Source organism: Botryllus schlosseri, chromosome 11 (assembly GCF_051294905.1).
Source record: "Botryllus schlosseri isolate E-star chromosome 11, Bs_hap1, whole genome shotgun sequence".
In the NCBI taxonomy this organism is placed as follows: domain Eukaryota; kingdom Metazoa; phylum Chordata; class Ascidiacea; order Stolidobranchia; family Styelidae; genus Botryllus; species Botryllus schlosseri.
Window position 1 is genome coordinate 22,682,649 of NC_137246.1, and position 23,747 is coordinate 22,706,395.

The 23,747-nt window shown below is 41.4% G+C and overlaps 3 protein-coding genes across 4 annotated transcripts in view; all 3 read left to right on the forward strand.

Annotated features, from left to right (window-relative positions):
• LOC145450323 (uncharacterized) overlaps nt 1-23,747 on the forward strand; it is a 142,798-nt gene that overhangs the window by 3,965 nt on the left and 115,086 nt on the right. The window lies entirely within an intron of this gene.
• Nucleotides 515-10,433, forward strand: LOC145450322 (putative ATP-dependent RNA helicase ddx6). The gene is made up of 12 exons (XM_080328837.1): nt 515-966; nt 1,032-1,095; nt 1,994-2,126; nt 2,189-2,290; nt 3,223-3,369; nt 3,434-3,528; nt 5,119-5,241; nt 5,317-5,445; nt 5,508-5,624; nt 7,032-7,197; nt 7,716-7,825; nt 8,477-10,433. Exons 1-12 carry the CDS (start codon nt 818-820, stop codon nt 8,540-8,542), a joined length of 1,401 nt encoding a protein of 466 aa, XP_080184963.1. The 5' UTR covers nt 515-817; the 3' UTR covers nt 8,543-10,433.
• The window catches only part of LOC145450317 (TALPID3 protein-like), a 124,305-nt gene continuing 116,062 nt past the window's right edge, over nt 15,505-23,747 (forward strand). Inside the window, exons 1-13 of one of the 2 annotated variants that reach the window (XM_080328830.1) lie at nt 15,505-15,726; nt 15,889-16,011; nt 16,381-16,443; nt 17,168-17,562; nt 18,520-18,650; nt 19,101-19,226; nt 19,932-20,023; nt 20,092-20,182; nt 20,246-20,372; nt 20,665-20,856; nt 21,319-21,391; nt 21,545-21,590; nt 22,723-22,808. In XM_080328830.1, coding sequence (XP_080184956.1) covers nt 15,600-15,726; nt 15,889-16,011; nt 16,381-16,443; nt 17,168-17,562; nt 18,520-18,650; nt 19,101-19,226; nt 19,932-20,023; nt 20,092-20,182; nt 20,246-20,372; nt 20,665-20,856; nt 21,319-21,391; nt 21,545-21,590; nt 22,723-22,808 — 1,672 coding nt within the window. In that variant the 5' untranslated portion in view covers nt 15,505-15,599. The remainder of the gene's footprint in view (nt 15,727-15,888; nt 16,012-16,380; nt 16,444-17,167; nt 17,563-18,519; nt 18,651-19,100; nt 19,227-19,931; nt 20,024-20,091; nt 20,183-20,245; nt 20,373-20,664; nt 20,857-21,318; nt 21,392-21,544; nt 21,591-22,722; nt 22,809-23,747) is intronic. The other variant, XM_080328831.1, reaches the window with a different exon arrangement.

Here is a 23,747-nt window from a genome sequence, read left to right on the forward strand (position 1 = left end):
GCTATTAAATACGAAAACGACGGGAGGTTTTATGGTGAAGTTTTATGTGGTGAAAGTATTGCGTCTAGACACAGTTAGTTGAACGTCAAGTATTCTCATATGACTGATTACTGATGCTATAATAGATTAATAGCAAAAAACCTATTGCGGATGTAGAAAATAGGTATAATTTCAGTTCAGCTCCGCTGAATAGTCCTCCACTGTACACAATACAAATCTAATAAGCTACTAGAATCTATCTTTTGTTATGGATTTACAATCATAATGTTTCGTCGATTGTGCATTTATTTGTTATGCTTTAGTTTGACTTGCATTCTCATTTATTTCATTACCTTACCATACCGTATCAATATTCTGAAAAGACGTTCATCTTGCATTTTTCTGTATATTATCAACGACATATTAAGATATCATGCAGATTATTTGGATAGTAATAAAAATAAGTAGCTGCATCAATTCTTACAAATCGAATTTGAATTTAAATCAGGGCATCTGTCGTGTTATTAAACCTTGCCGATGTGGATTTATTGTAAGCTCTCAGGTTCTACATTTTTTGCAGTATCTGTGTATTACTGAGTAATGATCATATGATATTAGTACCTTGCGAATTTTGTGTTACTGGCGATTTCCCTTAAAAAGATTTTGGGTATTCGTTGCATAGCTGTTCAAGAATTGGATCCCAGCACCGAAGGGTCACAATTTCCGTGTTATCTGGAGACATCCACATTTCACTTATCTTGGATAGTTTTCCACAAGACCTCCGAAGAAGATTCTAGCAGTCCAGCACTGGGGAATTTCAAAAACTTTGAATTACGATATGGCTAATGTCATGCCCCCAACAAACATTACAAATCAACGTCAAAAATATGCTAACGCGCCACCACGACAACCTTCGGCAAACGGCGATGCCCGACAACAGCCTGACCGAAGCACATCGAATGCGCAACCCCAATCAGGGAAAGTAGGGTGAGTGTCTACTGTATTTTTATGTGCTGTGTTTCACGGGTAATCAACTTGCAATTTCCTTTCAGCGAGGGTGAAGATTGGAAAGCAAATTTACACGTCCCACCTAAAGACAGAAGAAAAAGGACAACTGTAAGTTGGACTATATAATTCAAATCAATTGCTTATTTTGCATTTCAATTATGTGGGTTGCGTTACTGCAAGACTTGGTCTTTGATAATGTCATTCTGTGAACAAACTTGTGAATTTGATGTCTGATTATCGTGTAATGCTTGTGTACCCCCAATCAGTGGTTTCCTACACAGTACACATGGGTCGCAACTCAAACTTGGGTTGCTTGTTTTCGGGCATATCTGTCTGAAGCAAAAAAAACGATAAATTAATTGAAAATGTAATGGGATCGCAAAACTTGGAAGTATATGGGCCATATTCAAGAAACGTCACTCAGTGTTGAAACTCATTTTGTGTCAGAATTGTGTATAAACTTGAACAGCACTGGAAACCTCTGCCCGCCATGAATATGCAGCAAAAGTACTATCGCGGTCTAGGTCTGTAATAGGATCAGATGCACTCACGGGCAATGTTCCCTCTAATTTTTAACGAGTCTGCGCACACTCACCAACTCACTGCGCAGACCCTTGGACAACAGTGCGTAACGACTAAAAAAAGGTCATCACTTTGGATTTTTTGTGCGCAAATTAGATTTTCTGTGCGCAGAGACCGTGTCAGCACTGCACATTTGCGCACGCGCGCAGCTTATAGGGAACATTGCTCACGGGCCTGGGTACCCCCAAGGTTTTGAACTTGGAAAGTTATGCCCGATAAGATTAAAAGGAATAATATCCTGCTTGAAATCACCACTATGTGACTCCAAAAGTGTCAGAAATAACGAACATTCCCATATTGCGTCTTGACATTGTAAGCTATTATCTAGACAAGATAACAATAGTTGCCAATATTTTGATTTCATGGGAGAGTTTTGCAACAAATATTACAATAATTCTAAATGACTCGTTCGACCAATTCGCAGGATGTAACGGCCACGAAAGGCAATGAATTTGAAGATTTCTGTCTGAAACGCGAGCTATTGATGGGAATCTTTGAGAAAGGCTGGGAGCAGCCTTCACCCATCCAAGAGGAGAGCATACCTATTGCGTTATCAGGTGTGACGCGTTTGCCGTGTCGGCTAGAGTACGTCACTGATACTTTTCAAAAACCTTACCAGGTCGCGATATACTCGCAAGAGCAAAAAATGGGACCGGAAAATCGGGAGCCTACCTTATCCCGATGCTTGAAAAATGCGACCAAAGTAAAGATTATATTCAAGGTAGGGGGATTTATAAGTTCTGTTATAGCACTGTCGCGGACCCCCTCAAGTTTTAGTCCAAATTCGGTTCAACCATCGTGCAACCGTCATCTGTCTGGATGGATAAAGTTTCAATCCTTTTGGGACAGATTAAAAGAAAACTTCAGGAATTTCAATTTCCGACGACTGCTCACCGATTTGCTGAGACTGACAACTCCAAATCCAATATGTTTTGCGAACATTTCAAAGTCACCCTAATTGTGATGCAGCGATGCGACCCGACATGTTGTTTTTTGAAGTGTTGGTCACGCGAGCTGGTTTTATTGTAATGTGCGTAAGCAAATATTGGAATAATAACACTAAGCAGACGCAAAGCAATTTCGCACCTTCTATCAATATTTGCATCTAAACAAGCCATTCGGAGTGTAGAACTTCAGAATTACGCGAAACAATATGTTCATATTGTTGATTTTTTTCAATAAAAGCTTTCTGACTGTCCCTCGTCAGTAGCGAGCATTAGCAATGTGGCGAATCAGATTTGAAACGCAGGTAATAGTCTGTGTGATGTGATAATAGAAAGAAGCCACTAGAAGTGTTTTTGTTTCTTGTGTACTGTAGCAGCTGGTACCACTACTTCACACAATGATAACGAGTACATAATTGGTTAAAAACTTTTTTCGGTTATTTCTAACCGGACGTGTACCTGGTTACCAATGTTAATGAATTGTTTCTGCCGTAGCTCACCGTTTATTAGTCGTTTGTTTTTGTTATTGCTGCATCAGACACACAAAATATTTCCTGCAATTTGAATTTGACTCACGACATTAGCTACATGCGAGAGTCTGTCAAAAAGTTTTTAGTGAATAAATTAACGATATCAAATAATTGTTTTGTGTAATACTTACATCGAAATACACGCTTGGCTACCGATCTACTTACTAATATGCTCGCAGCGATCGTCCTGGTACCGACGAGGGAGCTGGCCCTCCAAACCTCGCAAATCGCAATCGAAATGAGCCGGCACATGGGGAGTCTAAACGTGATGGCGACCACGGGAGGCACGAACCTCCGCGACGACATTCTACGACTGGAGAGCAACGGTACGGGTTTTCTGGGTGTAGTCGAGTTGTCATTTGCTTATGTCGGTTATTTTGCGCGACGCAGTCCACGTCATCATCGCCACGCCCGGGCGGATACTCGATTTGATGGGCAAGCGCATCGCCAAGGTCGACAGATGCAACATGTTCATCCTGGACGAGGTGAGTGGGTCGGTTAACTACAAATTGAGCGTAACATGCCACACGAGTTTGATCGTATCGTGCTAAAGCTTGATATCAGTCAAGCAGAAGAATTCGTGACACAGAGTGATGAAAAAAATCTAAAGTGGCAATTTTGGGGCAAAATTTCTTCTGGCCTTCATTTTCGGAAGACAGTATACAAACATACCAACTCGATTAGGTATTACAAGTAGAAAAACAATTACAGAACTCCGGCAAATTAGATTTGGTGGGTGATGAAGGCATATTGATCTTGATAAGAGGGCAGTGAGCCAATAGAGTTTTCAGAACCGCTGGTGGCCGCACGCTATCTGTCTACGAGTCATTTTTCATGATATTGCTCTCACTATATTTAAAGTATTGTATTCATCATATCATGATCCCTACTTAATCTGGACTTGATGATATATACAGACAGAATCTTAATGAAGTGCATCTAGCGTTTTGGTCTAAACATTTATGTGCAGTCGTGCATTGGCGTCGTCTGCAGCAGTTCACTGAATAAACAAGCGTATTCGCAGCACACATTGTATAATTCAAACATCGTGCTATGGAAAGTACCACTTTTTTTCAAGTTATATGTTAGTCTCCCGGGAATTGGAAAATGGACACGAAATGGCTGATTCATGTGTTTGATTGCAAAGTGCCTCCATATCATTCAAACTCTTGCAATGTGAATGTCTTTTTAACCGGTACCTTACATCGATGGTTCTCAACCGTTTTCCTTTCGTGAACCGGTCCACGTTTAAATCGACAGCGACCAGACAATGGAAGCAAGCCATATATTGTTATTTCACCTGTCTTTAAACAATGAACTTGAATAGGTTGCATCATAAGGTTAGGCCTTGGTTGCACCAAAAACACCCATGAATTGATTTGAATTAGCAAAAATTTCGAATACCTGTTTCATTATCTGTTGTTAGCTGGTTTTGTGTGGGGTTAATGAGAGAGAACGGCACTTGTCAGGATATAATCATTTTCACCGCCATACTCGTTCATTTCAATGTCATATTCGTATCATATCAGTTACGATGATGCATTTGAAATTTTGAATGTTGTCACATGGGCTGTCGGTAAAACCAGTCTGGAACTGGATGACCAAATTACCTTCCGTGTGACTACATTTCGTCTTCAAACGAATTGACCTTGGAAGAGTGGTGCTAGGAAACGACCTTACGGCGTAGCATGTGATTCTAATTGTTTTCGTCTGCGATAAGTCAAACTTGCTTGGACTTGACCGTCTAGATTAGAAATCACATGTGTTGTCTTTGGCCCTTAATATTAACACCTAGCGATCGATCAAAAGGGTCGTCAAGTAGCAATGCTGTCGTTGGGTGAACACTCGGTAGGATTACTGGCAATCGAATGCATACTACGATAAGAAATTCAGCAGACTCTGAGTAACGTAGCAAAATAGTGCCCGTCAATTCTCAGTGATAGAATGGTTCCTAGTTGCAGGGTTCAATAATATCAGTATTCTAAAACACCGACTCAAACTGCTTATGTTGAATCATTACAATTAATACTATTTACGCAATAAAATAGTCAACACTTTCCGAATTTTGATTTCAGGCCGACAAATTATTATCTCAAGACTTCAAAAGAATGATCGGGGAAATCGTTTCGTACCTGCCACAGAACCGACAGATTCTTTTGTTCTCCGCTACATTCCCCTGTTCCGTGAAAGAATTTATGGTGCGTCGATAGGGATTCCCATAGAACTCCCTCCCTCAGGGCTGCCTCTAATTTTTCGCGTCGTTTTTGCCTCAGGAACGATACATGAAAAAGCCGTACGAAATCAATTTAATGGACGAGTTGACGTTAAAGGGTGTGACTCAATATTACGCGTTTCTCGAAGAGAAGAATAAAGTTCATTGCCTTAACACTTTGTTCTCGAAGGTGAGGTTTTACGCTTGCTTTGTTGCGAACGAACGCGGGATGATTTTGATTTTTGTTTTCAGCTGCAAATCAACCAGTCGATTATATTTTGCAACTCCACTCACCGAGTCGAGCTTCTTGCCAAGAAGATTACGGAACTGGGTTACTCGTGCTTCTACATTCACGCCAGGATGAAGCAGGTGAGCTGACGATTGGGCTATTATTCGCTTCGAGTCTTTTGATTTATTCTTGGCGACCTGACAAAGGGTAATCGAAATTGATTATGGCGATGACAGTATTTTCGAGTAATCATATTAGATCATATTTGAGAAATATTGAGTGATCGAAATTGATTATTCTGCATATGTCACCAATTGCTAGTAAAAGGATGATTGCGTATAGTTCAGCCTTAATGATATGAACTGAGGAAGGATTATTCTTATGTATGATTGAAACTTCAAGATTTGTGAACCTGCCTGCTCATTATGATATCACAAGTGTTCCCTATGCATGTGGCTCATCGATTGTGTTGCAACGAATATATATGCACAATGCACATAAACTGGCAGTATGTAAGAACTAAGAATTCACTGCGCGAACGAAATTCACCCCCCCCCCCTTCTCTAACTATTTAAAGATTTTAAATTCTTAGAACATAACGGTTACTGTTGCTGCTGTTGTATATCGTATGTATAATCGGGTGTTACACATAATGATGTTTGGTACATCTGTAGTATGAGGTTTGTAGGTTACATGTGTTAAACTGAGAGATGCATTATGAAAATTATTGTTCTCATTTGACTTTTTCTCCTACGCTCCTTTTCCTCCTATGGTTCTTCTATCACTATCAATTACCAGAGGTGCTCAGCAACAAAGTACTCACTTCTACCTTTTTGGGGTACTCAAGTAGGTTTTGCCAACTTCTCTACCTGATTTTGGCTATGATTTTGGAATACAACGTCACAGATTTCAAGGCAATACTAAGCTTAGAAATGCTAGAACACCTACTTTTCCACATACTTTGGAATCACTACTTCTGTTTGTGCTCATTAATATCACTTCATTTCTTGTACTTGATGAGTACCAATAATGACTGCTATTCCGACGCGGCACTGGATTCAATGAGTGGGACCTCGGCAAGCGTTGCGTATCTCAAATATCTTCTGTTCTAATACAAGCAGTCCAAAGACGAAGAATGTGGAATAGCTTGTTCAGTATATAATGATACGTAAATGGCAAGATTCGCAAGATTGCTTGCTCGTCCGATATAGAAGTCGATTGGAGAAAATGAAACAGCAACAGTGGAATATAAAGGAAAACGAGAACGGACGACGCAACAATTAAATTAACTAATCAAATTAAATAACAATCAAACGATTAGACATACTGCAGTACAATTGCAACCATTGTAAAGACCGACTAGCCACGAAATGCTTGTCGCCGCAATACCCTATTCCTGCGTCGTAATAACTGCTTTCACCACATCTGTTGATAACATTTATGCGGTGATCCGCCCCGTGTCTGCGAGTGATTCTTACTTTCGTCGCTCGACCGTCAGCCTGGAGATTTTGATCGCATGGCGTCTGACACGCGATTCTTCTACGCAGGATTACAGAAATCGCGTCTTCCACGATTTTCGTCAAGGCCTCTGCAGGAACCTGGTGTGCAGCGATCTGTTTACGCGCGGCATCGACATTCAAGCCGTCAACGTCGTCATCAACTTCGATTTTCCGAAGATGTCGGAAACGTACCTTCACCGAATCGGCAGATCCGGTACGGTTTGGATTGCGAGGCACATATTTTATTCAGAGTTTAGGTGTAGCGTTGGGCCGAATATGCATTCTCACTGTCAGACTTCGAAAACGCTGCAAGTCGTGTTATTAGTGCGATAGCCCACTCGTGTGTATCCGTGATCTTCTTGAAGCTAGATGATGTGTATTTTATCTGGTGCGCTTCATGCCAAAAACCTACCATGCCATACAATTGATGTTTTATTCCTTGGAATCAAACATTAGCTTAGTGAGTGGATTATTTAATATGGCTAGTGACCCATGGAACTACTAATCTAAAATTGATACAGAATCATTGGACTTTTGATATCTGTTTATGATTCCATTAGAGCAGTCATTCTTCGATTTACAATGTTTACAATCAATGCTGAATCTGAATGACTTAACTTGACTTCGAGTCAAAATTTGCAGTCGCTCGAAGATAGTGACTCGATCCCCACAATTGTATTTTGTGTATCGTGATTATGACTTGTTAATGTGCTGGTAATTTGTGAATTGCAGGTCGATACGGTCACCTCGGATTGGCTATCAATCTCATCACGTACGCCGACAGATTTAATCTGAAGGCCATCGAGGAAGAACTACACACAGACATCAAGCCCATTCCGCCTGTGAGTGCGATTTGTATTGTACAGGCTTCGTGCGATACACTGGCGGATTATACCGCAGCATTTTACAGGCCCTGTTTGATGTCGGATCTAGTAATCTGTAATTCATGCACTGATTCCAGTCTGCAGCAACGTTGGTACCCAACTTTGTCCCTTAGAATTTACCAATTCAAATTTCTACCGAAGTGCAAGTAGAAGTATCAATCTACAATATCTGTCAAAACTACTTCAAGTGGTATCAGGAAATGAACGTCTGAAATGTTCTTATTCCAAAAATGAAGTTTGTTCAATTGGTCGAATACTTTTGGCATACAATTTGAGATTTGTTCTTTCAAAATAGCGGAGTCCATCGTAACATTCAACGCAGAATACTGCGAATGGGCGCAATTTTCAAAAATAAACTCGGCTACCGTGACAGAGTCTAATTTCCCAGTTATGACAATTTTGCACAACGAGGCGCAATGGTAAGAAGTAGCATTGCGTTGAAACAGCCACTTGAGCATGTTGGCAAATAGGAAAATCCTACTCGAGTGCTCAGTAAAAAATATTTCATTATTGACTCCCTCTGCCACCAACACGTTCTGGTGCTTGCAGTCTCATTGCGCGACGATTCCGTTTTGTAATAGCGACGTCACACAACCATTCTTTCAACAGGTAATCGACAAATCATTGTATGTCGCCGAATATTCTCAAGAAGAAATCGAGGACAAGAAATCTTGAATCACGGCTCACGACGATACGCGATTGTTGGTTCCAGTCCCTGCCAAATTTCCGCTTTGAAACTGGGAGAGAGAACGCTCGGTCGGGAGCGTTGAGACTCAACTTCTCTCTCTTTTCTCGATTTGAATTTTTTTTGTTGCTTCATACGGTTTGTCTCGAATTGCTTATTATCGCAGGCCCGATTCTCGACGTAGATATGGACTCGTTCTCACTGTGGTCCTACGCGCAGACTGCATTGTCCGCCGTAACAGAATGGTTTCTCCCCGATTGGTACCCCGTCGCCTAGACACCGATTTTGTGATATTGCGAAGGTGTCTGGCTGCGTGTACTGCGAAAATATCAGATCTTGGTTGGTTCGCGGCTGGAAAAAGTACGCTCGGGATAAGATGCCGTCTCGGGGGTAGTTTTGACGGTCGCGTCGAACGCAGAGATGAGCTGATTTGATGTTTCGAAATCCAAATCCTGCTCCATATTCGTAATTCTTGTCCCAATCCGGTAATGGTTGTTATTTGACTGAAATTCGTGTGAAAATTGGAAATGATTGGAACTTCATGCTTGAGTAATAATCATAAATGCATGTCCGATCCGAATCCGCCCGATGTCACTTCATTTTTGAAATCTAAACCCGCTCTCATCTCTGCTCAAATGTGACATTCGTTTCTGACGATGGTGCTATGTCATATATTAGTTCTTTTTTTCTCCGTTTTCTTATCGCACGCGATTTCCAGAAAACCTTACGCTCTACGAAAGTTTTATGCCGAATGCTGCGCTCAAGGTTACCGTGACAAGCTGCGGCAAAGAGATACGGACGTTAACGAGATAGCGGCTCGGTTTGGAGTAGTTCCAAACCAGCGGCGATTGAAAAGGAAGCGTGTCGCTTATTCAAGAAGTCAACTTCGTCGCGACAGACGAAAATCTATATTGATGCCGCTATCCGAACATTACGTGACGCCGTGTACCTGTGTCTATCGCGATTTGTATCTTTGGCTGGCTGTGGTTATGGTCGTGGTCAGATGTCTTGTGTTGATGAGTTCGTTACGAGCTCCGGATTCAATCCCGTATTCCCCCCCCCCCATGATAAAATGTGCGCCTTGCAGATGAGAAATTTTAATTTATCACACCTCTCTCTATTTTTTTATGGGATGAAGCAGTCTTGGATACGACTGAATCATTCCAGCTAGCCGTAACGGGTTCTGACTGTTTGAGTAGTCAAAAAATCTTGCGGCTTTTTCAAAGTTCTTGCACTGTGCAAGTGTACGATCCTAGAGAACAGTTGGGGAATGGGCATCATTGCTCTCTGTTCTTGAAATCGAATTGTCAGGCTTTGCCGGTCACGGCATTGTAACATCGTAGCCATTATGTCAACAGCATGTTTGGGTTACAGTCACGCGGAAGTGTTCATGGGGGTGCATTTCCGCTTGGCGAACGAGGAAAGTTCGTATGGTATTGTCCGTACGTTTGAAGTCTGCGGCGATCAGAATGTGGTGCAGTCAGCTGCGCTGGTTACCGCCTGATGTGCCGTTACTAAGATTTCATTGTGTCAAAGTTCCAGAGTCGGTATAATTTGGCTCGAAACTTCAAAACTGTTTCCAGTATCGGCTCTGGAACTTAATCCCCTACTGTGTGATTTGCAATATCCGCTTTGAAAGCGGTGTTTGATTGCAAGGCGTCTGTTGTTGAATTCGTTCGATATGTTGCGATCGGGTGTTGGTGAGCCGATCCCGTGCTTTCTTGACCCGAGCGCCCGCCTTCATGAAGAAAAAATCGTTGGTTATGAAAATTTGGACGAGTATTATATGCCCTGCATACTGTTTAGTTACACGCCAATATTGTTGAATGAGTGGATTTTCATGAGTTGAACGAGTATGAAATAAAAAGTTTGCAGAGATGATGTAATTGTAGTCGGAAGTCGTTTGCGCAGTATGTTCGCAGTACATTTGCGCTTCTGTCGAGGACAAGAGGATAGCCAATCAGCCATACTTCACTCGTCACCGAAGGCAAGTCTGAGAATCAGCATTTACTGAAGTTTTGGAAATATTGATCCTACACAAAGCCCCTAAAACTCGTCTGGACAGATACACTTTGCTGTTTTCATCATGTATAGTATACAGGGTCGTAACAGCACTTCGGAAGCCCCCCCCCCCCCTAGGATGATAAACCGAACTTGTGGGGGACTGCACATGATTGAGTCGCTTAATATTATCGGGGATTGATAGGCCTATTGCAGTATTGCTATCAATTTTTATCCTCTCTCTGCTCACGTAATAAGATTTACCGGTAGAGCTGAGTGAGGTATGTTTGAAAAGGTAAGACCCCTCAATAATTATTAAACATCTTCGGGCGTATACCCGTTGGGAAAAACGAAACAGCACTTCGTCCCCCATAAAAACTTGGGTCTTGGGCTCCCATAGGGTGATAAACCGACCCCCTGTACTGTTTAGTGAACAAACGCGAAAATTTTCGATTACTCATCATAAAATCGGTCAATAAGATCGGGATTTGCATATATATTGCTATCAATTTCTTGTCCTGTCTGCTCACGTAATCAGGTTTACCGGCAGAGCTGAGTGAGGTGTCTTTGGAATAATTAAACATCTTCGGGCGGGCGGACCCGTTGGTATGAATCTGTTACATGATGTTATTTCGTGACCTCCTGTGTACTAGGGATGATGTGAACGTGAGGTTCACGTTCGCGTTCTGTGTGTGAACCTCGGAAATTTAGAGGTTCGCGTTCACAACAGAACCTTGGTAGGTTCTGCACTGTGAACCTTTTCATATAATACAGTTTTCACTTCAAATTTATTGCATTTCAACTGCGGGACACTCTATGCACGGCGCTGGAAGCATAAAAAAGCAACAATAAACGAGCATGTACCTTGGCAATCTCAAAAATTTTAATTGCTTTGTTACAAAAGTTTGCTCGAAATATCTGGCTTTCCGCAATCACACAGCATCACAAACGAAATACACTACATGTAGTCAGCGAATGATGCTTATTCAACCAATCAATGAAATTGATATCGTTTTCTGATGCAAAATATTAAAGCAGGCGTATGGGGTCAATCTTGACTTCATATGTTTAATATCATTAAAACCAAATCCGTGCGATTGAGGTGTTGGCTACTGTATAACCTGTTAATGGGGCAATATCGGGGGGCAAGTTTAGAAACCTGTTTTACACTCTGCACAATATCAATGTAACAGACGCCGAGTACATTTGCACGGTCTGGCCTAGACCGTTCAGTCGTATGCTTATAATCCCTGGCAAAGCGACGGAAGATATTGATTTTACGGGATTATTATAACATAACATCGTTGGGTTATATTTTTCATCAGAACACGTCACAAACAATGTACAATGCGATAAGACACAATGCGATGTCATGAACAGGTAGGAGGATGTCGAACGACACGCATCGGTAGCCATTATTTACTCTAACATCCACCTCGGCCTAGAGTACCCGATGTCACAGTTCTTTTCGGTGTTGATCTTTTTTGAAGCCGCGGCCCTTTTACTGGACTTTTTTGTCGCCGTAAGAACGGCAACGGCGGGGGAAGAAGAGCCCAGATAAACCTCCGACGGCAATCGAACCCGGTCCGTCAGATTGGTGGGCGCCAAACCACTACACTATCTGCCCCGACTACACTATCTCCCCCGACTATATATCATTTGATTGCCTCAGTTTATACATTTAGCGACGTTTAAAACGCCAATATGTACTTCAGCATTGTGTCATTATGTGGCCCGAGTCGTCGCTAGGTATCGTGTTCAACTGTACATTAATCTAGGCTATTACTTCATTGAAAGATAGGATTGGAATTAGTAATATGACGTCACGTGACGTCATGAGGTTCACGTTCGCGTTCACACAGAACCTTTCAAAAAGGTTCGCGTTCACACGAACCTGAACCTTTCAGAGGTTCACACCATCTCTACTGTGTACTATATCAAATAATATAGAATCAGCCAAACGTAGGCTACCAAACTAAATACGCACACGATTTCAAATTGGCATTTCTTCACTGGCATATAATTTTTCCCTGCGGGATGGTATTTGTCTTGTGAGGTTCAGATTGCCAAGACAGGAACATTCGGCGCCAGTCATTTAGGCGCCTATGGACAATTAAGCCTATATGTATTTTGTATATATAACGAAGTTTTCGGTCAGCATAAAGGCAGTCCTTTTCGGCCAAGGTTTTCACGCTGTTGATCGTTCTGACACACTTCTTGGAGTCGCATGTTACATGGCCTAATGCCCTAAACCTTTATATGTCTTGGTGCGTCATGGCGCGGTAATGGCCAACGCCGATATGCCCATTTCTATAAATCTTTAGTACTTTTTCTTGGGGGAAGAAGAGTACCCAAAAAACAAGTTATTTGGGAAACTGAAATCGCGCCTAGCGGGAAATTTATTTTGAAAAAGTCGCATAAATTTTTAAAAAATACTTTATAATTCATGCTAATTCACCCCTTCGAGCTCGCCCCCCCCCCGAATTGGGGGTTTGGCGTGCGGCAGTTACGGTCCTGATAATATATAAAACGGCGATGCCTATACCTGGCTCACACGTACATTGTACATTAGGGCTCTTCAAAAATGACTTTTTTTCTCAAATCGTACTGGCTACTTGATAAAATTGTTAGGTTACCTAATTTAAGCCTACACACAAAATTTGGTTCAATTCCAACCAGTAACCGCTTTGCTACAGGAGAAGTAAGTTTCTATTTATTATATAAAAATAAATAATAAAAAAATTTGAAAATTATCTGTTTACCGCATGAAAGTGTTAGGCTGTCTATAGAAACGATGCTCACCAAATTTGGTTCAATTCCAACCAGTGGAAGCGGAGTTATTGCCGTCGAAAAATTTGGATTCGAATAAAATAGTATTTGCGGTGACCGATTCTTTGTTTATTTATTATAGTTGTGCTAGCTTTTCCGTTTGTCCGGACTTCGTTAAGACAGAAATCTGTTAGGTCGAGGTGTTAGGCAGAAGTAGATCGTGCTGGTAACTGTTGCGCTGTCTGTTGGCGGTTGATAATCGTCAGATTATATTTTTATTGGCACAAGACACGTGCAATGCGATAAGACACAATGCAATGCCGAATGACCAGTTGCGGTCTCTTAACACCCCGGACTAGTGCCCGAATAGCTCATACTCATGTTGGATTAGCTCATATCTAACACTGCATGGTTACAAGGATAGATTGCATCAAAAATAAGTAGGCCTACCTCTACCGCATGCACAGCCTTAATGATTATCGGTATACGGGACTTTTCTAACAAATGTAAAGATTTGATGATTGACACATCTGTATCTCGCCGCCCATCCGACAGTCGTCGAGCATGTCCCCATTCAATCAATCAATCAATCAATCAATCAATCATGGTTTATTAATATTTTCATCGTTTCAAAACATCACAAGACTGCGATACAATGAAAAGATAGGAAGGTGTCGAAACAACTTGGAGTAGCCATTAAGATCAGACACCCACCTTAGCCTAGGCGAAGTAAATAAGTGGCATGCACACTGAATGAAAAGTAATGCAGAGAATATAAGACGCAAGCGACAAAATGAGGTGGCATGTGGCGGAGGGCGAGGTCGATATCAGGTCGTGGTCCGGTAATCCTGAAGACTGGCTAGTGGGCGTGGGCGATTTGGCGGCCCAGGGGGGTGAAAATGACGAAGGGGGCGATAGGGGGGCGAAAATGGACAAAGGGGGCGATAGGGGGCGATGACGCGTTAAAACGGCTGTATTGGAGTCAAGACGGAGAAATGACCTTTTTTTTGTAGTCAACCCACGGAAATTTAGTGGCAAAAGTGTAAAATTCGACAACGAGCCCAGAAGTTGACCCTTTTTTTGGTCAACCCGCCGATGATTACAGATTGTATACCGATTTTTCGGTTCACAAAATCTGGGGGCGATGATCGGCGTTGAGCTTGAAAAGGGGGCGATGAGTCGAAAAAGGTTGGGAACCACTGATTTAGAAGAAATTGCTTGTATTTCGACTTGAATGCGGACATGCTCGACGACTGTCGGATAGCCGGCGAGATGCTGTTCCACAATTGGGGTCCGGCATACTTGATAGAGCAATGCGTTTTCTTGTATTCAGTCCTGATCATATGGTAGTTGTTCTTTGATGACGCGCGTGTGCTGTACTTGTGCGCTTTTGTCTCCGAGGTGAAGTAGTCGTTGAAATTTGAGGGACATTGACCGCAATGGAACTGATACATAAACTTGGCAATTTCTAGCTTTCTCATATCTTCTAAGTTTAGAACACCAAATCTTTGGAGAAGCGATTTATCAGTTGCACATCCAGGCCTCCGTGGGGCTTTGGCAATGATAAGGATGATCCGATGTTGAAGTTTTTGCAGTGGGTCAATTGTATTCTTGCAGGCAGCACCCCAACAAAGAATTCCGTATTGTAACTTTGATACAAGCAATTTCTGCTGAGTGAATAGTGAATAGTAGTCAGTCCTCACCATTTAACGGACCACGACCTGACATATCGATCTCGCCTTTCATCACTTGCCACTTTATATTAGCTTCTTTTATTTTCATTCAGTGTGCATGCCTCCTCTTTACATCGCCTAGGCCCAGGTGGGTCTCTTATCTTAAGACTACTCCTAGTCGTTTCGGAATCTTCCAATCATTCATTGTATTGCAGTCTTGTGATATTTTGAAGTGAAGAAATTTACGGAATATACTTGAACTTGAACGGAATCATCTTTTTAATTGGAGCGCTAAACCAAAGAAGGGAGGGAGCGGGGCTTCGACCAGGGTGGGGATCGTTCGACCGCCCACCTTGCCCAACCCAAAAACCACCACTGTCCAACACTTACTGAGGGTGCCCTAAAATGGGTTCCCACAGCTGATCAATCTCCTGAATACGTAATTTCAATGGGTAATCACTCATGCATGTGACCAACCGCTACATTGACTGATGCAAATCATCGCGGTAAAGGGAATTCACCGAATTTGAGTCTAACGAAATTTGCTGCAAGGGCCTGTAGTTTTGATATTGCAAGTTTAGTTTGAGCAACCAGCATATCTATTATGGAAGAAAGCGATGTTACCGAGTCTGGCGAATCGAATAATACCTCATCTTCCATATCTAACGCCGTCAACGAACTTTTATGCATGACAAACGCGGCTGTGAAGAAATTGACAGATCCTAGACAAGGTGACTAATCACAATCATCTGCATTTCCTCGCGTATTATGTTGATCTGGGACTAGAGTGTAGTAGATGAATAAATTTATCAACATTCTCACTAGTCTAATACTGTTCTTGACCACAGTTACATGTTTCTGTTATCCTAAATGCCATTTTATTTGTGTCTCAGCATTGTCTGACTCCTCGCTATCTGTTGAGCCCGAAGCCAGCGACCGAACTACGTCAGAAGATAGGCACGGAGACAAAAGACTGCTCGAAATATTATCAGAAACCAAAAATACAACAATTGAGGGTTAGTAATTTCACATGTTTTTGCGAAAATTCGACTGGATTCACTGCCATGCACAGGCAGCCCATGCTATATATAGTTAATGGTATTTGCATTAGACTTGTTACGCTAGCGTCAGTAATCGTCGAAAAAATTAATAGCATAATTTCTCCTATCATGAACTTCAATATCACCGAGCTTGCATACTATATAAACTTGTTTGTCTGAGTTTTCATTGATTTTACATTGTCATGTTACATTGCTTTAGTGTAGCTTATTTCAGTCTGAAATATAATAACTGTTCTTGAAATGCTTTTTAGCAATATCCAGATTTTTTGTGTTTGATTTTGCAGCTTATCACTGTCTCATCCCATTGAATATATCTATTTACAGATAACGCAGAAGCAGAGACTCACGAGTCGCAAGATGAGACATCAAGTCAAAATGTAGAAACCAGTGAGTGTATCAAGTGTTGCGCTACAAACATAAATGGTGGTTTGGAACAGGGTTGTAACCAAGTCACAAGGCTCCGAGTCACAAATCAATCTCACTTTTATAGTTTTGACTCGAGTCAAGTCAAGTCATTTTCAATTGACCACCGAGCCAAGTCCGAGTCCAAGTCATCGAGCAGAGGGTCGAGTCCGAGTCATGGTATTATGACTTGAGTCCGAGTTCAAGTCATTGTATTGACGGCTCAGTTTCCTGTTAAAGTCTTGTTAAACCCACTTTTTTATTTCTGTTTGGTGATATCGAATGGTTCGCATTTATAATATACTAATTTTCCTCACTTTTAGCAGTTTTTGATCGCAGTTTAGTACCAGTACCAATAGACAAAATCCCAGTAGCGTGGTTACTTGACTATTCTTCGAAATTATAGTGAAATGATGGTCTTGGCCGTCTGAGTCTTGAGTCAATGCACAGATTGACTCGAGTCGAGTCAAGTCATTTCCGTATTTTGAGAAAATGACTCGAGTCAAGTCGAGTCATCAGAAAATCGTGACTCGAGTCGGACTCGAGTCATTTCAACCCTGGTTTGGAAAGTAATAAAGTGTTTCCAGAAATGATGCACACAAAAAAAGAGTACCACAATTTCTGTTGAACATAGTTTACGCTTGCGCCGTTCCAGAAAAACTGCAACAATTTTTTGCATTCTTGCATATCTGAGCTTTTTCATTGTCAGGAGGAAAGGTGATTGACGTCACTTCTGCTTTGGCTGACGCGGCAAAGAGCCCCGTCAGTATTTTGGATGTAGGGGGCGGCGAGATGGATTCGTCTGCGTCCACCCCACCCTCTAATCGCCCCCTCGAAACTGATTTGTCTCCCGGTGCGGGATTGAGTCCGATAATGTTGGAAACGCACGGGCGACGTGAGGACGAAGAGATTGAGGGTAGCTTCATTGAGTCCATTCGGCACAAGGAGGGGAAGGACAATTTGACGAGTAGCGTTAAGTCTGGTGTCAAGTCTTATTCTCCAAACATTTCTCGGAGCTCCTCGACAGCCAGCGAGGTGCTGAAACTGTCCTCGCGTGTACCGGCACTTCCTGAGTCTGCCCGTCTTCCGAATTCACAGATGAAGGTACAGAACTATATACAATATATATACAATATACAATTGAGTAATATAGTCATTAGTCATATCTAAATGAACCCGAATATTTTCGGCTGACACTCGTCACTCAATGACTATGAGAGAATTGAAAATAAAGTTGTATATTAGCATAGAACTGAACTGATGGAGTCAAATTTTATCAAAATTCATTAACCTTAGATTATACCAGCAGAAAGAGTTTGTGTAATGTGTAGGGCTGGGCACAATGATTCGAGTACTCGAATCTGAATCGAGTATTGATTTTAGTGATTTGAGTCGAGTAGTAAAAGACGAATTCTTCGAGTACTGAAATTATAGGCTCCTCGCCACTTAAAGTTAGTTCATCAAAGAGAATTATAGTTTCGATACTAATTTTCACTGTTGAAGCCTTGAAACCCTGATTGGCGTAGCATCGATCGATCGTAGCATACGAATCATATCGTACAAACGAACGTTACTAGAAATACCACATTTCCGAATTCATGATCATCCCACAACATTGTCACGAAGTGCAATGAAATCGGGACGGTCGAAAAAATACCAAAGTATGTTGAATGTGTTGGATAACAGGCATTATATTCTTTGTGGTGGCACAAAAGGTACATATTTGAACGTTGACATATTACATTATGTTGTGACGTCATAATGAGTGATACTCGATTACTCGACTCGAAGCACAATGCGTGATTCAGAATCGAATCACTTAGGTACTCGATTTTGCCCAGCCCTAGTAATGTGTAGGCTATATTCTAAAAAATAGTACATTGAGCTTAAGCCACCTGTTCGCCTTGATCATTCGAATTTTCATGCGTGTGATGGCTGATTTGGTTGATATGCAATGTTCTTTTGAATAGGCCTACTAGTTGCTGACGGTTACCCGGGGGAGTGTCTGAGAAAAATATTCGGGTTTATTTCAATATGATATATTATTGGTAAACTCCACAGACGCAGCCAACTCCTGACAAGGAATCCGGTGAATTGAAGCAGCCCGAAACGGTAGAAATTGAATTGGAAGAGAAGCCGGCTAACGTCATAATCCGGAAAAGCCAGCACGCTCGGGGTGTAGCTGCCGACAGGTGATATGTTCATCTCAAAGATGTCAGCCTATCTATTTTCTTTAACAACGTGCCTTAAAATGCGCACGAAATGTCGAGTAATGCCAGCGTAAACGATTTGAAATTGGCTTACTGCTTTCTGACGAAAATATCATCACAGTGGAATGAAAGTAGCTTGTGTCCATTTTTAAAACTTTGAAAAAATCAAGTCTTTGAACTGTTACTCAACTTACTACAAATATTACGTGTTGTTGCTGAGGATACGCTGAATTCTAACAGACGGTATATCCCAGATCCCGATTAAACTCTGAATTTATAATTGAATGCATCCGTATATTTCTATTGGCTGTTTGACAGCGCGAATGCAAGCTTGTTCCTGTTTAATTTTTTGTGGAAAGATCGCCCCACAGTAATTGCAAACATGTACCGATTCTTCATACAAACGTGATCATATTATACTTGTTTGTGCAGGATCGCTCCTCCAGAACAAGAGAGAGTCGCGCCTCACCGGGTTAGGGTTCCGAAAAAGAGAATGCAGGAGGTGGAAAGACCAATTGCGACCAACGAACAAGGGAACAGTGACCGACATCACCCGAGGTAAAAGTGATAGTTGTCGCGTAAGATACCATGATTTGCTGCAATTGGTTTATGGTCGCATTCGATACTGTAGTGCATTACTTTGTGCCCATAGACCACGATAAGCATTAGCTTGCAAGTCAAATGTTCTAGAACTGGAGTTCATAAACTATACTGACTCGCGGAACACTTACACTGTTTTAGCATGACTTTTATGAGTGACGTTGTGATGACAACTGCATCACTGTAACTCAATATGTTTTTAAAAGATTGCACCGATTTGTACTTGTCATGATCATTTTGTGATGGATGTGAAGACGCACCCTGCAATTTCGAAAATATTCACCTCTGAATAACTGTTGGATAAATCTATTTTTTAAAAGTAAATGCTTGAGTAATCAATCGAATCTGTCATTTCAGGAAATCTGACCAAGTAATATGTAATGATGCTGCATAACTTTACTGATGTCCGTGTATATGTAGGCCAGGTATGTTGTGTAGCATTTTACGGGATGTTTCTAATATGATATGATACCAAACACTCCAACAAATAGAGTAGTCTGTCTCTGTTTGACATTAATCGTTTCTTTTTACACTCAAGTCTACTTTGTTGGGACATCTATCACATCCTGGACACAGAGATTGACAATATCCCATTTGTTTAAACATTTTTGCTCAAAAAAAATTTTGAATTGATGTTTCATACTGCGATCTGTCTCTGTCTAGAACTGGTACGAAGCCTCAATCAGCCGCATCTCCTGTGAAAACCACGTTGTCACAAGGCGTAGCGACGACCTTGGACGACAAGGAAAACGAAGGTAAGATATTGCTGTCGATACCCCTCGGTTTTTCAAGCATGAACGCGAGCTGTACTTTTCAAACGCAGGGGCTGACCCGAGACTCGACAAGGATCTGAAAATCATCAAAAGCGACCTCGGTTCCACCAAGAAAAGATTGCTGGAGGCCAGAAAAACAGGGTATGGCGATTTCTTTTTTTTCCTATGTGTTACAATCATTTTAATGAGATTTTGAATGTTCAGAATGCAGTATAAGCGAACGGTGCCGGCAAATATCGTAAATGAGAAGACGATGCACAAAAGGATTGCTCAAAGTCACCCGTCAGAAGTAATGGCGTACGCCATGCAGCACACTGCGCCGATGCTGAAAGTATGTCGTTTAGTGATAAATAATTATTTATTTTATATTTTAAGAATACAATCATCGCCCAAAATATATTCAAACTATTGCTACGGTTAACGGCGTTGCCAAATTCAATTTCGCCCTTAACAAGCTTATGGCGATCTTTATTAAAATCCACCATCAATGGATTGTTTGTCCAAGCTAGAAAGTTTCATTTTCTAAGTATGTTCATTGTGAATGTGCTGTTTGTATAGACTTTTTTTTAAACGACACGTCACAGCGATCAATTCAAGATTTTGGAGCAGTATGTGTTTTGCAGGTACAGCAAGATATGGAAGCTCAGGTGGTGCGTCTCACAGATAAGCTTAACGAGCTGGAGCGTCAAAAACAGAGGGAAGAATCTCTGAAACATCAAGAGCGTTCTGTCGATCTGGAGAGAAAATTGGACGAGGTCACGGCGCAGCGGTTGCGGTCTCTGGAGCAACTGCAGGAGCAGCAAGCCGCTTGGCAGGTACAGGCCAGATATCTTGAATGACCTGAAATATGAATATTTCATATATGCATTTCACCCACGTCGGTCAATGTTAGGCGCTGTAGGAATTTCAAGATCGTACCTAATCTGTGTTTTAGTGGCAATTCAAAGATGCTTGCATAATAATACGTATAGTACTTGCAATATCGGCATTACTGCACTGATAGAAGTGGAAGCAACACCACAAATTTCAACTCAATTACAAACAGGGCTTCACACATCGATTCGAGTACTCTGCTCCAAGACCAGTTTCATTTGTGATGATCTGAGTTTATTAATGTGTGAATGTGGAATTACGCACCCGTTGAGAATTAAGAATCATTTTGCTTTTTAACTTTTAACTCTTTGATGACCACTAGTGGGTCCTTATCACCACAATATCTAGTGATTATTGAATTCCGCTCACATTGCTTTATGGTACGCGTGTGTTGTTTTTGACAGGGACAGTTTCTGAAAGTCATCGGGAACATGCAAAATACCCAAAATCAGCTGAATGACGCAGTGGCGGAAAAAGGTACTGTTACGATTGCAGTTATACTAGAATGAATCAAAAGTTATACGTAGTCGTATTCACCAATTTGAATGCGAAATTGTACCGAGAAATATGTCTGACAATCTGGGATTATCCTGCCAATACTTCGTCTCATATCGATGATTTTTGTCGCAGGTACAGTGCCCGGCAGGACTGTGAGATTTGATGACTTCAAAAGAAGGTTAGTAAGCGATAATATTGTGGCAACATTTACGATTGTCTCGATCTGACCGAGTTTGTGACTCTGACAGCATCCAACTCTAATCTGACACCTAGAAAATATCTCAACTGTCCAAGTCCCGGACATATCCCTGATAATATAAATAGAATCAATAACTTGATGCATCGACTATGTACGTATCGTTAGTAAAAATTCATTATGGAAATTATCCCTTAGAGCTGGGTCAGGCAAAATACGGCCCGCGACGGGATTTTGAGCAGCCCGCAGAGAATTTCTACCTTGAAAGTGAAATTCTAATCTTTGCTTCACACAATGAATCCGAGTTTGCCAACCCGAGAAAGATGGTCATGAAAATACTTGTTCTGTTTGGGTCTACACTACATACATTTGCGAGCAAACGTTTTCGACCTTGAACATTAACAGGACAAGGCTGCGTTCCAATAAACTGATGTTCACGTGCAGTCTTTAGTAAGGGGTTGTATATCCGACATGCAGCGACAGTTCAAAGACCTTGTTAACAACTTAGATCGGCCACAGATGTCTGATTGACTTCAACATTAGTTAAATAAATTCATCAGATACTGTTTTTGGTGTTTATGCTCTAAACTTAAAGTTTACTCTGAATACAATTCAATCTTTGTATAGGTGGATAAATATGCGATTAATGTATCGATTCTGTAATCCGGCTCGTCAAGTACTTCATGTTCCCATATCAGGCCCGCCGAACGCATAAGTTGCCCGTTCCTGCCTTAAAGACTGACAAGCCGAATTTGAATTCGCTCGAGTTCCGAGCTAAAATTATGATAGCCTTTAGTGCTGAGACCGGTGTTGGGCCGACTCGAGTCACGTTTTCTAATTGACTTGACTTGACTCGAGTCACTGCCCTAAAATGATTTGGCTCGAATTTGGTAACTTTGTGACTTGTTTGGAAAAAATTTGAAATCACTTGACACGAATGGAGTAAAAATTTGCAGTAACTCGAAATGGCTTACGACTGGAAGATCGTTACTTGATCCCGACACTGGCCTAAGACGCACGGGTATGCTTGGAAATTAAAATTTGGAACAGCTAAACTGTATAAGTTTTCAATAGCTCTTAAAATCAAATTCAATGCAATTCTTTTGTTTCACAGCCATGACGTTCTGCAAACTCCGGCCCCGAGACCCCAGGCTCCGCATCCCACTCTCAGCAAAGAAAGGAGGAAAGGCACTTCTCCTGGTATGTTTTTCGGTAGATCAAAAAACTCCAGGCACTTCGGGTCGACTCACCAATTGGCCCAGAGTCGGTATTCAAGCGGCCAATCGGGAGTGCTCAATATGGCACGTCATATCGAATATAGATATTTACAAATTCTGGGATATGTACAATATTACTCAAAAATGGTGCATAGAAGGAAAAGGAAGTTAAATCAGAGGAAGAGATTTTACACTTTCGCCCGTCAACATTAGTCGTGTCTAAAGCCGTGCAAGGCCGCTTCTGAAAGCCGGGAAAGATAATTCTTACAGACTGGCGTCAAACGCATGGATAAATACCCGCCAGACAAAGATATATCTTTATATATCCATGCTGGTCATGGACCTTCATAAATCGTCTCTGAAGAGTATATTTCGACACAATTTTAAGACCAATAAAATACCGGCTCATAGTCGAGTATAAATTGTAATTAGTCCAATATTACTCAGCGTATAATCCCCGCAAACTTGTGCATCAAGTGCTGGAACGTATGCAGTGCTATCGCATAATAGTATGTTGTATGATATGCATTGTCGGTTTATTTCAATGTATAGCACTCACCAATCTGCGTCTATCAATGCTAAAATAGCCGATATAGAATCTATAGAAGTCTCTATGCATGCTTTTGAAATAGTTGGATGGTGAGATCCAGAGGTTGGCAAGCTACCTTTCAATTTTCGTTATAAGTAGCCTACTCGAGTGTTTTCATGCGGCTCCATGCGTACTCTGAAGTTTGAAACGCGGCTCCGACGTCCAAAAAGGTTGGGAAGCACTGGTTTTGCGGGTCCAACGGTTGAAATATGATATCAGAATATTTTTGTTGCGAAAATATGACTTTTGGTCTGAAGGCGTATAATTTCGTTACTTGAAAAAGAGACTTTCACTGCTCGACTAAAATCATAACAAATGATGCTCTCGACTGGG